Genomic DNA, 13,930 nt, shown 5'->3' with positions numbered 1-13,930 from the left:
AAACCATTATAACCCTATAAATACAAACCGTCCGTTAAACAAACTCCCCTGCCTGCCCCTTTACAGCTGTCAATCACCCAACCTGTGTAACGAACTAAAAATAACCAACCTATCCTTTCCCTGTCGATAACCCAACTTAACAATTAATCAACAAACCTCTGCCAAACCTGTCAAAATTCAAATAACCCCCGCACAACACCTGTTACAAGCGACAACGGGAACCTCTGCCGTTTTGGGAGGGAGGGGTGGGGAGGAAGCAGACCACGAACCATGAAATGTGTGTAAAAGGCCGCTTTATTGGAACAGGTGCACATCACAATTTTAATTAACCTCGGCAAAAGCCTTCCAAAACTAAGCCTCACTAAATAAACCACAAACCTAACCCCGCCCCCTCCCCTAAAATTTCCTTGAACCCATCCCCACCCGTACATTACAACATTTCAAACAATACAAAACATTACATCACCGTATAAACCATTATAACTTTATAAATACAAACCGTCCGTTGAACAAACTCCACAGCCTGCCCCTTTACAGCTATCACCCAACCTGTGTTACTGAACTAAAAATAACCAACCTATCCTTTCCCTGTCGATAACCCAACTTAACAATTAATCAACAAACCTCTGCCAAACCTGTCAAAATTCAAGTAACCCCCTCCACCCAGAAAGAGGGGGGAGGAAACTACCCCCTCCCCACCCCCCAACATAGGCAATACCCTCTCAGACAAATACAGATCTATACCAAGCCTGGATAAATGCACTCCATCATCCCTAAAAAATTCCACCGCCTCAAAACGAATGTCTCTGTGAGTTACTCTCCCAAACCGCAACAAAACCTAGAGATTTCGGGGTTCACTTTCCTCTGAGCCCTGTAAATAGCTCTGGGGTTCAGCACCCTCGCCAAATCCTCTGCGGAACCAGCTCAGTCCACAAAACATGGCACCCCGACCAACACTCCTTTACCAGAGACAGATCCCTCTTCATTGCCCTCAGCAACACCACACCTTTCACTCCACAAAGATCATTCTCACTGAGATGGATCAACAAAATATCTGGGCACTGGCCCCTCACCATCGCTTTATTCAAACATGGTATAAACTCCTTCGAAAGCATCCCTCCCTTGTCCGTCCACACAATTCTAAAGAGGTGCTCATTAAAACCCAACATTTTTCCAAAATAACTTTGGCACGCATGAACCTGTGCCCATTTGATGAATGAATGCCCCACTACCCAAACGGTCAACTCCTTCGCGTGAGGCCAAGCCACCGAACCTGTAAAGAGAAAAATAGAATGAGACTCACAACAAGGAGGATGACGCATGCGCCTCCTCCGCGTTCCTTCTCACATAGCGCTGAAAACAGTCTGTCGACCAGCGCCTCAGCCGCATAATGTCCCCCTGAGACCAACCCCTGTTGTGCGCTTCTGTTGCTGCCCCAATCCTAAAAGAATTAGCCCCATATGCGCCTTGGCCATCCCAATCCTCTGCAATGCTTTACGCAGCACCATGCGCAGCTGGTAATCTGTTACCCGTAAACCATTGATATACTGAAAAACCAAATCGCTCCCAGCCCCTCCTGACAAAGTCTTCCAGCGACGGGCCAAACGCAGAGAACAAGTGGAAATAGGAGCCTCTGCTTCTAACGAAACTCCTTTCCCAATGCCTCTCTGATCAGTTTTTGAACTGGCCAGCCAAATATGCAAACCCCTTTCCGAGAAAAACACTTCTTGCCAAGTAACGCCCCGTTTTATCTTGGTACCCAGGAGCTCAGAGACTCGAAAAGCCCCAAAAAACAGAAACGCCATAAGGGTGGTAAATAAGCATGCTTCAAAATCATCCCTGCAAACCGCAGGTAAAACTTCCAACAAACGTGCTAGAGTCTGCCAAGAAAGGGGGGAACATGATCTCTGAACCCCTCCCCGCTCCTTAGCCTATGCCTCGAGCATTCTCCTCCCCACTTCCCCAGCAGAAGGGGAATAACCCCAAATGAGTTTCCCCATAAAAGAAATTCCTGCCAATTTCCCGGCTATGGTAACCCTGGAAAGGCCTCGCTCAATGAGGTCTAGAATAAACTGGATCACATCCTCGGAACGCCGCCATACCTCCTCCTGCCACCTGCTCCGAATGCCAAGAAATCCCTCCAGGCAAGCGCATATGCCGCCCGAGTAGACACTGACAGAGAACCTACCACCAATTGTAATACCCTACGTTGCCTACATACCAAAGATGCTCTGGCATTGGGGTCGGTGTCCTGTCCGCCTCTTTGGCCAGCCCATGGAATCTCCCCCACTGCGAACGAGACAAAGCATCAGCTATGTCATTGTCCACACCAGGTATGTGCAAGGCTCTGAATGAAATGTCATGTCTAAGGCAGCCTAGCACAATAACTCACAACAACTTCAAAATCTGTTCATCTCTTGCTGACTGCCTATTGACGATCTCCACCACTGTCATGTTGTCTACCCGAAACAACACCTTCTTGTGGGCCAACCCCTCACCCCAAAGGGTCAATGCCACTAGTAAAGGAAAGAACTCCAGAAATGCAATGCTCCTCCCCCATCCCTCCAGTCTTGCGGCCACTTCTCTGCACACCACCTGCCCTGCCAATATATGCCAAAACCGTTGCTGGCTGCGGCATCAAAAAAAAAATGAAGATCCACTGGACGTCCTCCTCCCTGGCCAATGGCACTGCATTAAAATAGTGTATAAAGACTGACTACATACGCAAATCTTCCTTCACCCCTGCTGACAAGCGGACATGGTGGTGAGGCAAATATTGTCCTACATGTGCCCGCCCTAACCGCCTACAGAACGTCCTCCCCGCCCTGACCACCCTGCAGGCGAAGTTAAGATGACCCAGTAACACTTTAATGTCCTTCACTGTCACTTTCTGCTTTGACAGCATTCTGTCCAACAATTCCAACATTTTTTACTTTCTGTCCTCTGGCAAGCGAGCCCGCATTGCACAGAATCAATTTCAATTCCCAAAAAGGAAAAGGCTGTAGCAGGTTCCATTGTCTTTTCAGGTGCCAAAGGCACCCCCAGTTCCTCCATGAGCTCATGGAAAGTGTCCAGAGCTATCTGGCATTCCACGGAGCCCGGGGAACCGACAAGGAAAAAGTCGTCCAAATAGTGTGTTACCAACGAGTGACCTGTGTGCTGAGTGAAATACCACTGCAAGAAAGTGCTGAAACATTCAAATAAAGCACATGACATTGAGCAACCCATCCGTAATGCTTTGTCCACGTACCATTTACCCTCAAAATGTATCCCCAGAAGATCCCTGTCATCTGGATGGACTGGAAGCAACCAAAACACCGACTTAATGTCACATTTTGCCATCTCTGCAGTTGCGCCCGCGGTCACAACTAGTGACATGGCCACGTCAACTGAGGAATATGAAACCGAGGCAGCCTCCTCATCAATGAAATTGTTCACCGAAAACCCCTCTGACCAAGACAAGTGCTGAATCAGTCTGTACTGTCCTTCCTCTTTTTTGGGTACTACTCCAATGGGTGATATAATCAAATTCTCCATTGGGTAATCATCAAAGGGGCCTGCCATCCTCCCTTCGTGCACTTCCTTGCTCAGTTTTTCTTGCACTACCCTGCTGTGTTCTGATGCTGATTTCAGGTTATCTGCCCACCGTCTCTGCCTTGGTCCCTGGTAGCCCAAATGAAACCCCCACTGAAACCCATCCAAAAGCATCTGTTTCGCCCCCACATCCCCATACCCTTGCAATGCCTCACTCAGCTTTGTCATCTTAACTGGCGTAGGAGCCTTTAGGCCCAGCACCCTGTGATCCCTTACTACCTCTACCTCCCTGAAATTCCTGCGAAGTGCCAGGTGTGCCGGCACCTGACTGCTGCCATTGCTGGCCTCCCTGTGGTTTGACACCCCAACAATTAACAAGGGGATGCCGCTTTCCACACTTGGAGCTCTCGTGGCAGTACTTGCATTACTCCCTTGTGCATTAGCCTTTATTGAAGTCCCAGCATGCCCCAATTCCAGTTTGTGTTGTGGCTGCGCCTCCCACCCCGCCCTGGGTGGGCTTCCCGTGAAAGGGCCAGTAAACTAATGGCAGCCCACTAGCTGTAAAAATGGGGTTCCCACCGGCTGCCGCACCCATCGTATGCTGCCACAAATCAGTGTCCAACTCTCCCCATTTTGCCTTCGAGTCCCATGCCATCCGGGCCCGGAACACTTCGTCATATTGGGCCCATGCATAACCGCCACCTGTAATCTGGACTTTCCGAATTACATCCATATACTTAAAGATACCACGCTGCGCTCAGGAAACTTCTCACAGTAGATGCTAGCGTAAATCAAAAACGCTGCCGTCCAGTCTCAATGGTCAACGGTACCCTAGGGCGCTTGCCAACTCGTTCCTTAGAGCCCTCTTTGGATCTTACCTCCCTATGAAGGAGCTACAGTATTTCAACATATTCTCCTTTCCATATGCGCTCCTTGGTCGCCAGCATTAAATGGGCACCCAAAGGCTTTGCCACCCCCATGTAAGGTAGCTTCTTCATTTTCAATTATTTACTTTCCAAGGGCTCCTTACCTCCCCCCGCTGCATCTGTGTTAGTCCCGCTCTCAACCTTGGTACCCAGCGCTAGTCCCCCATCTCCAGTACCTACCCCTGTATCTTTAACGAATTTACCCTTGTGTAATCACCCTTCCGTCACCCCCCCACTCCCCTCCCCCGTCCCCACAGACACCATTTTAGGTTTGGCCTGTGTTCTAGCGGTCTCACCTGGCTCTAATGAGGATGCTCGGACGGACTCCGACCGCCATGCCGACTTCTCAGATTGATCCCCCCAATCGAGGAGCCCTCACTGATGGGCTGCGCTCTCTCTTGAATCCTGTCGCCACAGCCCGTTTTTGCGGCACCGCTCCCGAAACCTGTAAAAAATGAGACACGTGAGAGGGCCCCCCCTCCTCGTTATCCCGCAATTCCCCTTCCTCGGGGCTGTCTTCATCATAGTCGAGCAGAATTGGCTCCTCCACCTGAAGCACCTCAGTAGCAAAATTAACAGCACATGCCTTACCTGACCCTGCATGTCCCACACTGGCCCTAACGGCCCCTGTATGTCCTCCTTGCGGGGGAGCCGACTGTACCCGCCGGTACTCCCCCATGCTTTGACCTCTCTGAAAATCAATTTCCATTGGTAAAGCTGACCACCCTGACCTGCCTGTCGTTCAGGCCAGCGAGGCCGTGCCGGACCTTCGTGTGCTTGCCGTGACGGCATCCCTCGCCGGTACGGAATGTGCAGCGCAAGGCCTCACCCTCCCTTCTCCTTGTTGTAAATGGGCCACATCCCACCCTACCGAGTCCGCAGCACTGCCACGTTCCCTGCCCTGCAAAGAAAAAGTTTGGACTGGGGTGCTGGTTCCCTGAATTCTATCTGAAACACCTACCCCCTGCAAACCCCAAGCAGTATCCCAGTCCGCCTAACCCTAGAAAACTCCGACCGAACCTCACTTACCGGGGGGGGGGATACCCCCTTCCTCCTCCCCACTCCAGCATTGCCTGAACCACTGCAGACGCAGGCCCCAAACCTTGACCCCCACCCCCAAATCCAACGTACCCCCGAACCCTGCCTGCTCCCCTCCTCTGGGCCCCAACTTTTCCAATGGCAACCCGCGCGCACCCACCCCCGCGACCAATGACACGAACATCCTCCAAAGGCTCCCCCCCGAACCCCTTCCGCCCACGAAGGGAAGATATCTAATCCCTCCCACGCCGGACCACCCCCAGCAGGGTCCAGCTCCCTTGACAGCTCATCTTCACCCCCTAATCCAGCTCCTCTGTCCCCTGCTCCCATAAACTTTTCCTCTCCACCCCTAACAGGAGCACCCAAACCCCCCCCAACAAGAAGAAGGCTGTGCCCCAAGACCCCCATACTCTTGAGAGGAACCCATTTTTCGCTGAGTGCTCCACCCCCCCACCTGTGCCCACTCACACTCCGCCCAAAGAGCTCCCCCCTACAGAGCCAGTCTCCCCCTTCAAAGAATACGGGAGGGAACAGCAGAGGGCTAGCCATCTGCACATAACCTGCCTCCTCTTCCACTTCTGCCCCGTTCCCGCACTGCCTTTGTGCTCTGGGGAGACAACCCCTAATAAATCCTTCACTCCCGAATAACAGCCAAACGTGTGCCCGCCTTTCCCACCCTACGCGCTGCTACTACACCTTGCTTTGACAGGCACACGCATGTAGGGGGGCACACACTCCCCGCTCTCTACTACAGTGCTCCGTAACGCTGCCCCGCCAGCCATGTCCCCGACCGAGTCTCTGACCAGCCCCGCCTCATTATGCGCTGTCAATACATGAGCGGCGGGCAGAGTGGCTGCACGCCACCTAATACCCCGCGCTTCGCTCTCAGCGCGGGGGAGGAAAACGAGCGTACGACCGACTCGAGACATGCCCCCTGTTCCAAACCCTGCATCTCCGACCCTGCTGCTCATATGGCCCGCCACCTCAGGCGGTTCCCTCCCCCCGGGCTGAAATGCACGCATCGGGCCGCCTTTTTAACACGCGGGCAGCGGCCCTTTCACCTACCTGCACCATACGCTGGCGTTTGGGCGACGTGAAGGCGGCCACCACCGCTGCCATGTCCGCCGAGGCATGCCGCATAGGGTGCGCCGGCCCCGCCACATCCCCTATAACAAGGTCCATCCGGCCCGCTTCGCTAAGGAGCCGTAGGGCCTCCAAGACTCGATAATCCTCACCAGACATTCCGGAATGCCGCAACACCGTCAAAAATTACTTAAACTAGGAAAGAGACAATATCACCTCAACCACAAAAACTAACACTGCCTAAGCTCCCATCCCCCAGGTCACCAAACCTAAAATGGTGGCTGGGAGCAGGAGCCCAAAGCATTTATGCTTGGGCTTCATTTGGGCTACAAACAAAACAAGCCCAAAACAAAATGGCCGGTACAAGGCCCCACTCCCACCCCAAAACTGCCCGGGGGGATGACCTCGCTGCGGTCGGCTGCCTCCCTCCAAAGCCCCCCTTTCGCACGTATATGAAAAGACATTACTGAACCAAGATAATATGTAACAATGTGATTATATCTCTACATTTGTCTCTGGCCGAGTTCCTCATAGTAGAGACAGAGTATCAGACTTACTCGGTGCTTTAAATGGGCAGGTACTGTCTGGTACTGAGTACCTGCACTTCTTTAATTTGAAAGGAACAGTACTTTCAGCACTGCAAAACATTTAATTGAAGAGTATTGGCACTTAGAAGCAAGCAGGTACTTTGGAGAGTGAGTGCCTGCACTCCTGAATGTCCATGTAAGATACTGGACTTACTGCACTCTTGGCTGTTGTGCCTCCTCTTTGGGCAACCTTGTATTGCATAAAGCAAACGGGTGTAGCACAGACTTCGTCGTCGGAGGCCAGACTGAAAAAGAAAAGGGACCATAAAAAACCTATTGAACTTTATTTGAAGAAATTGAAAAGGGCAGTTGATGAAAAAATGAAACATACCGCAGATTGAGATTTCACCAGGACTTTAGAGACAGTGCACCTCCTCCATAGGCTCCTTTGTCAAGTGGAGATAACATCATTGATATCGAGAGATATTTGTAAAGTTTGTAACACTACCATTCGCCTTTATTTGTTGGCTTGAAAGTGGTAGATGCCCATATTTTTTTTTTATTTGAAAGTAAGAAAAATATACTGTCAACTTAATTATAAATGTTTATTCCTATTTCTTGCCTCTTTTATCCTGTACAAAGTATCCCATGTAACACACTCCATGCAGACTGCCATATGAACCTCAACCCGTTAAATGTTTATCTGAGATTAAATCACTCATAATGAACGTGCCCAAAAAAACAAACCTATATCTATAAATAAAAACATTTTCCATGGACACTAGGCAACAAGAAGTGTAATAAACATGTTGGTTGTGCCTCCTTTGCTGAGAATTACTAGGCCTTATGAGATATATATATATATATATATATTTTCTCTGTTCAACACAAATGATGTCAAGGCGCCCCTTTGAGAAAGGTCGAAGAGCGACCGAAACATATAAGGACTGCCGATGCTGTGCGGTATTAAATCAAAGATTACCTGCGTTGTGGTGTGCGGCTATGTCTCTTCTAAGGGGGAGAGTTGGTTGATAGGAACATATATATATATATATATATATATATATATATATATTCCTATGTTCTAGGCAGCCACAGTCCACCTTACCACACAAGAATAATAAAGCGCCTGGTTACGCCCACCGGCGTGTCCCCGCGCTATGGTAAGTGAGAGATCCCAGAGCCCCCGACCCAGACTGAGGCGCCCGGCTCGTTAATAAAGGAACAATAATAGGTACTCTGGCCCACCTCATTACCAACAGAATTACCTGGGCCATTATGCATTCCCTCTGTGTCCAAAACCGGCCAGCGAAGACAAACTGAAAACAGTCTGGCTATCCTCCCATCAACTTCCCAGAGTAATGGTTTTGGCAATTTTTATTCAAGCGCCATCCTATAGGGGAAATGTCATGGACAAAACCTGTTCCCTCATTCCCAAGTGTTGCTGTTGGCTGAGGACCGGAAGAGAGGAAGCACAGCTAGAAATTAAAGAGTTTCTTACAACTAGTTGATCAGGCTTTATTGACACATCCAGAAAGCTTTTTTACTTGTTGCTACATTGTATCCCATCCTGGCAACACAACCTACTGGCGCTCAACTAAGAATTTCCACGAATGGTTCGTAAATTGTGCCCTTGTCTCTTGATTTTTTTTTTTTTTTATTTTTTTTTTAAAGACCACCTTCTGAGTTTTTCCTGCTTGAAGCCACTAGAGGGATAGTCTTTATTGTTTGAGTTAATTAAAACCATAATAATTCCAATAAAATTAAGCAGTCTGCAGAGGAAGATATGCTGTACATGTTAAAATCTTGATCACCATTAATGAAATCTCCAGCTTTTGATAACATCATATGAAGACAGTATTAGCATCAATGTACATACATGTTAGACTAATTGGTTGTCCGCTGAAGAACCATTTACAAATCGATAAAACAATATTAAACAGTATATCTGAGGTTTCCTCTTTTTAGTAAAATACCATTTAAAGTACCAGTTCAAATAAATTTTTCATATAAAAGTAAACACTTTACCAGTTTGCAATTAATTTGCGGATCATATGGATCAAGACACTTTAGTATAGCTGACCTACAGGTGCGTTTTCCCCTTATCTTTAAAAGAATTTTTTAACAAAAGACGATTTAATTTTAAAACGGGACATCTACAAATCAGGTGAATAAAGTCCTGCTTCGGAGCACCCCATAATGTACATGACGGCAGACCACTATATTTCCAGAGGGGATGATCAGCATTAGTTGGTAATTGATAATCACAGTCGACTGTTGTCCTTACTACTGTCTGTCAGGATAAGCGATGGAAATACGTCTATTGGTTGCCAAACTGTTAATGTGGGAGAGTAATATTCACCAAGAAATCATCCACACGTTTCCCCCGAAAATGCTCTTCCTAATGGACTGGACTGTTTACTTAAACATTGCCAATACCTTGGCAATTGCCCTAAGTCAATTAAAGATGTAATATGCCTCTGTAGGTGGGGCAGGCGGCTTGTTTATCTGAAGGGATGATGCCAGCTGATGGGATTTGGGTGCTCGTTTCTGGTTGACACTTTGGTGCCGAATAGTTCGCCAGGCCTAGATTCTTTCCGTGCCTTCTTGGTTTTAGGTGGCTCTTGCTCTGACTGGGCGAGATTGCGACCCCATAGTTCCTCATCATTGTCCGCTGCCATCCTATCACAATCCTGGGCCTTCATAATGCCATAGCCCGGTCCAGCCCCGTAGATTGCGGAGTCTCCACGAAGAGGCCCAACCTGCGGCTTGTGATTGCTCCACGGATGACGTCTGGAAGAAGAGCTAGGGTGTAACCCGGTGTACCCTGACTGGCCATGCTCCTCGGCGTTAAAGAACGCCTACAACCGCTAACTAGCATTTGGTCGCCTAAAGAACTGGAAAGAAAGGATGGGTGAGATTTTGATAGGGGGTGCATTTCAACTCAGAGATTGCGGCCCACTAAGGGCGCCTGTCTAACTTGTTCCCCGTTCTAATTTACATGCATGACATGTCACATTGAACTCGTATTTGTATGTTGTTGTAGGTGGAAGGCGGCGAGTCGCGTTCCGGGAGCAGTTTATCCCTGGCGAGGGTGCGGGCACCCACCGACGTCACGAACGGCACCAGCAAGACGGCCACGTCCACATCCACCTCGAGCTCGGCTCACGGCAAGACGCAGCGCAGCTCCTCCTCCACCTACCACCGCCAGCGGAGACACAGTGACTTCTGTGAGTAGCACTTACCTCCGAGCACTGCCAAGTCTCTCAAAACTAATCTTAACGCATTGGTTTTAGTGCCAATACTCACATTTGCCGAGCAGTCCTGCTTCATACACATATTTGAATTAGTCCATAATTCACAGTGAATTGCTCATATGATTTGGCCACAGTTATGTTAGGAACTGTAAGCAAAATATTCCGTACATCACGTTGATCACAAACTAAAGGGTGAAATGTTTGGAACGTTTACCACGATTGAAGCATGTACTGCTGTAGGTCGCACGCTCTGCATGCTCCTGCCACCTAGTGTTGGGCGCTGACGCTGCAAGCTGTTTTTCTTTGTGAAATGCCATAACAGCTTGCTCTGACAAATGCAAGAACAATATTCTGCATTGGCTCAGGGCACCCGTGAGCATGGAAATAAATGCCTCTGCATCAGTACCATACATAACATCTTTTACATTTTCAGTGATTTCTGATCCTTCGGAAGGTCTGAGGGCATGAGAGAACTATTCTCAAACTCGATAAGCCTCGTGCATTTTGTTTGTCTGGAATTTAACGTATAGCTTATCTATGTCGTGATCAGGCCTGCATTCTTTTTCATTTGTTGTTGATTTATTTGACATCACATCTGTTAAAACCAGAAAGGCACAACATGTCACAACATTAAAAATCCTAAGCTCTAATAGTTAAACGTTTGTACTCCCCAGCCTAAACCAATCAGCGGAATCCAGTCACAGTGTACTTTTCACTAGCAGGAGCTCATGAATTGAAGTGTCTCAGTGAAAAGAGGTCTTGGCTGAGTAAACAAAATGAAGAGTCCAAAGATGAAGAGCATTATTAAAGGTTATAGGCACGAGGTCAGCCACAGAGGCTAGTTATAGGTTTCAGTGTGATTTCTATGGATCAACAGACAAATGTGTATTCTACGGAGCCGACCAGGCCAGAAATGCTTCTCCTTGTTTACAACACTCTATCACACTTGACTTAAGGTATCATGTGACGCATGCCTATAAAAGTGATATCTGAGAGTAGTAAGTAAATGTTACCTGAGACTTATATTATATAGTTGAGCAGCGTGAGAAGGGACACATTTCAGCCCCTCTACAATAAAAGTCACTGAAATGCCTAGATGACCAATTGTTCTCAACGGTGGTTAAAAATATCAACAAACTTTCGTTGGAAGACCTCTTCACTGCAGAACAATCATCCAGGTTCATAGAGAGTATATTGTTGCAGGCTGGTACTATAGAATGTTTATTTTTTAACTGCTTGTATTATTAGTAGAAAAAAAGTTAAGTTGGTCCATTACTCCTTGCAGTTAAAGAGCAGCATTTTATATACATGGTGAAAATAGAGTAATCACAGTTAGAGGGCTTTCCCTTTGTCAGTTCAGGGTCCTACCTGCACCTTCTAGGGCCTGTACTTCATGGCAATCCTGTATCTACTCCCTACGTAAGGATCCAGTCGGAAGTTAGAGCCACACTCCCTTAGCATTGGACATACCCAAGCCTTTTCCCACAAACCCCACATCTATTCCCATTTTTGGTGTCATCCATGACTTTTATAAACCACTTTATCCATGCCTAAGCATCATATGCCCCTCACAGCCATTCATCAGTGTGTATGTTCATTATATTGCCATAGTTGTTCTGCAGTCTTATGCTTAGCCAGCATTATTGAAAGGGTACAGAATGTATTTTTATTTCTGTTTAGTTCTTCTTCACCCAGTACCCCTAGGAGTGCAGGCTGTCTGCTAGGTGGCCATTGTACTAGAACGACTATCCGGTCACTGAGCACCGTAAATATTTGAACCTTTCCACACACCCTTATGGTTTACATGCCTACTTCAAGTTTGCGCCTAGTAAAGGTCGGTGTCTCAGTCAACCCATCTTGAATAATTTTGATCTAGGATAATACATCCTCTGCGACCTCTTTAGCTGTGCTAGCATTAAACTAGACGGAATAGCCATCTCACCAGGGTGAGCAACAGCATCTACAGATTCCCAAGGCTCAACTTCCCCCAGGTCACCCACACATTTGTCTCTCAGGTGTCCCATCATATCTTTCATATTGACATGTAATAGTGATATGGATTTGAGATGTGGCCCCTTTCATTAGTTCCTGCATAAGGATTTTGGTCTCTTGTATGGTGTTCCAGTCCAGTTCCTGGCTAATAAGTACACATTGAACACAGAAGTGTCTACACTGTTCAGGGTTTGTTATTTCAGACTTCTGCAATTCTAGCGGTACAAAAGGGGGTGGCGATGGACGGAGCATCTGAACCAATCAAACACTCACACCCAGTCAACAGATCTGGGTTTAATCCATCACCTTTCTTTAGCCCACTCTGCCACCCCAGTTCAGACATGGCCATATGCAAATCAGTCTAACCCTGTGCCTCATGGGAACAGTCCAGCCCGAACCGCCAAACCAGAAATCGGTCCTAGGAAGCTTGTTTCCGGTCCAGGGAAGGCATGGCTTGGCAGTTCAGGCTGGACTGTTCCCATGAGGCACATGGTCAGACTGATTTGCATATGGCCATGTCTGAACTGGGGTGGCAGAGTGGGCTAAAGAACGGTGATGGATTAAACCCAGATCTGTTGACTGGGTGTGAGTGTTTGATTGGTTCAGATGCTCCGTCCATCACCACCCCCTTTTGTACCGCTTTCTACAATTCTAGAACAACTTTCAGCCTGGCCTCATCCATCATATCGCCCAATTTTTAAATTCCAGTCAGGCCCCAATGTCTAAGTCTTTTAAGTTCATAACGTACTGAAGCAAATTACCAGACCCAAGTAGGGGTCCTTCCATCCCACAAACCTTGTTGATATCGTAGCCGCTAGTATCTCCAAGGTTTCTGGGAATCATTCATCCTAATTACCGCCTTCATACAATTAATGTTGCTATATTCTTGATGATCTAGCCAAATTAATTTTCTTCCATAGAGGAATATTTCGACTCGACTACTAAAAGCTGCAAGGCCCAATAATAACCTCTCAGATGAAATACTCCCTATCATAGACTGGTCAAAACTGTATATGTAAATGAATTCTGGATGGTTTTATACCCCTTAAAAGGCTACTTACAGTGTCAATGCATTTTAAAAAAACACGATTCAGGGAAGTATCTGAAATGTGATATCCTGTAGGATATATGATGAACATGATCCCTAATCCATGAAGACGCACCTCCAGTGTTTATCTTTCTTTGACAAAAAAGTAATAGAATTATTTTCAGACTACCCTGTTTGTGGTATTTCCGACATGTCAGTTTCTCCAACCAAAGGCGTATTTTCGTCCTTGCCCCCCTCCCAAAACTGACCAAAGTTAACAGTCCATTTTATATACTAAAAATTCTTATTTTTAGTAGATCCTTTTTTCTGGGCAGTGATTTGTGTATGACTGTAGTGTTTTTGGATACTTTTTGTCGCATTACTATATGTGGTTCCCAGCCATGAAGGAGCAATGGGAGAATATGTAGGAGTTGAAGAAAGAAGTTTTTGGCCACTTCACTGCTGTGCATAAGGGAGCTGAGGGGAGATATGTGCACCACCTACTGTGCTGAGGAGAGCCAAGGGGAGAACCGATTCATGTAGTAT

The 13,930-nt window shown here is 47.4% G+C and overlaps 1 protein-coding gene across 2 annotated transcripts in view; it reads left to right on the top strand.

The window, feature by feature from the left end:
• The window catches only part of MARK4 (microtubule affinity regulating kinase 4), an 811,738-nt gene that overhangs the window by 500,404 nt on the left and 297,404 nt on the right, over positions 1 to 13,930 (top strand). For both annotated transcript variants that reach the window (XM_078660898.1, XM_078660899.1), the window contains exon 12: positions 10,155 to 10,338. In XM_078660898.1, coding sequence (XP_078517024.1) covers positions 10,155 to 10,338 — 184 coding nt within the window. The remainder of the gene's footprint in view (positions 1 to 10,154; positions 10,339 to 13,930) is intronic.

The sequence above is a fragment of the Lissotriton helveticus genome, chromosome 9 (assembly GCF_964261635.1).
Source record: "Lissotriton helveticus chromosome 9, aLisHel1.1, whole genome shotgun sequence".
Taxonomy (NCBI): Eukaryota; Metazoa; Chordata; class Amphibia; order Caudata; family Salamandridae; genus Lissotriton; species Lissotriton helveticus.
Note: the sequence above shows the minus strand (reverse complement) of the source record. Positions and strands in the feature narration are given on the sequence as shown.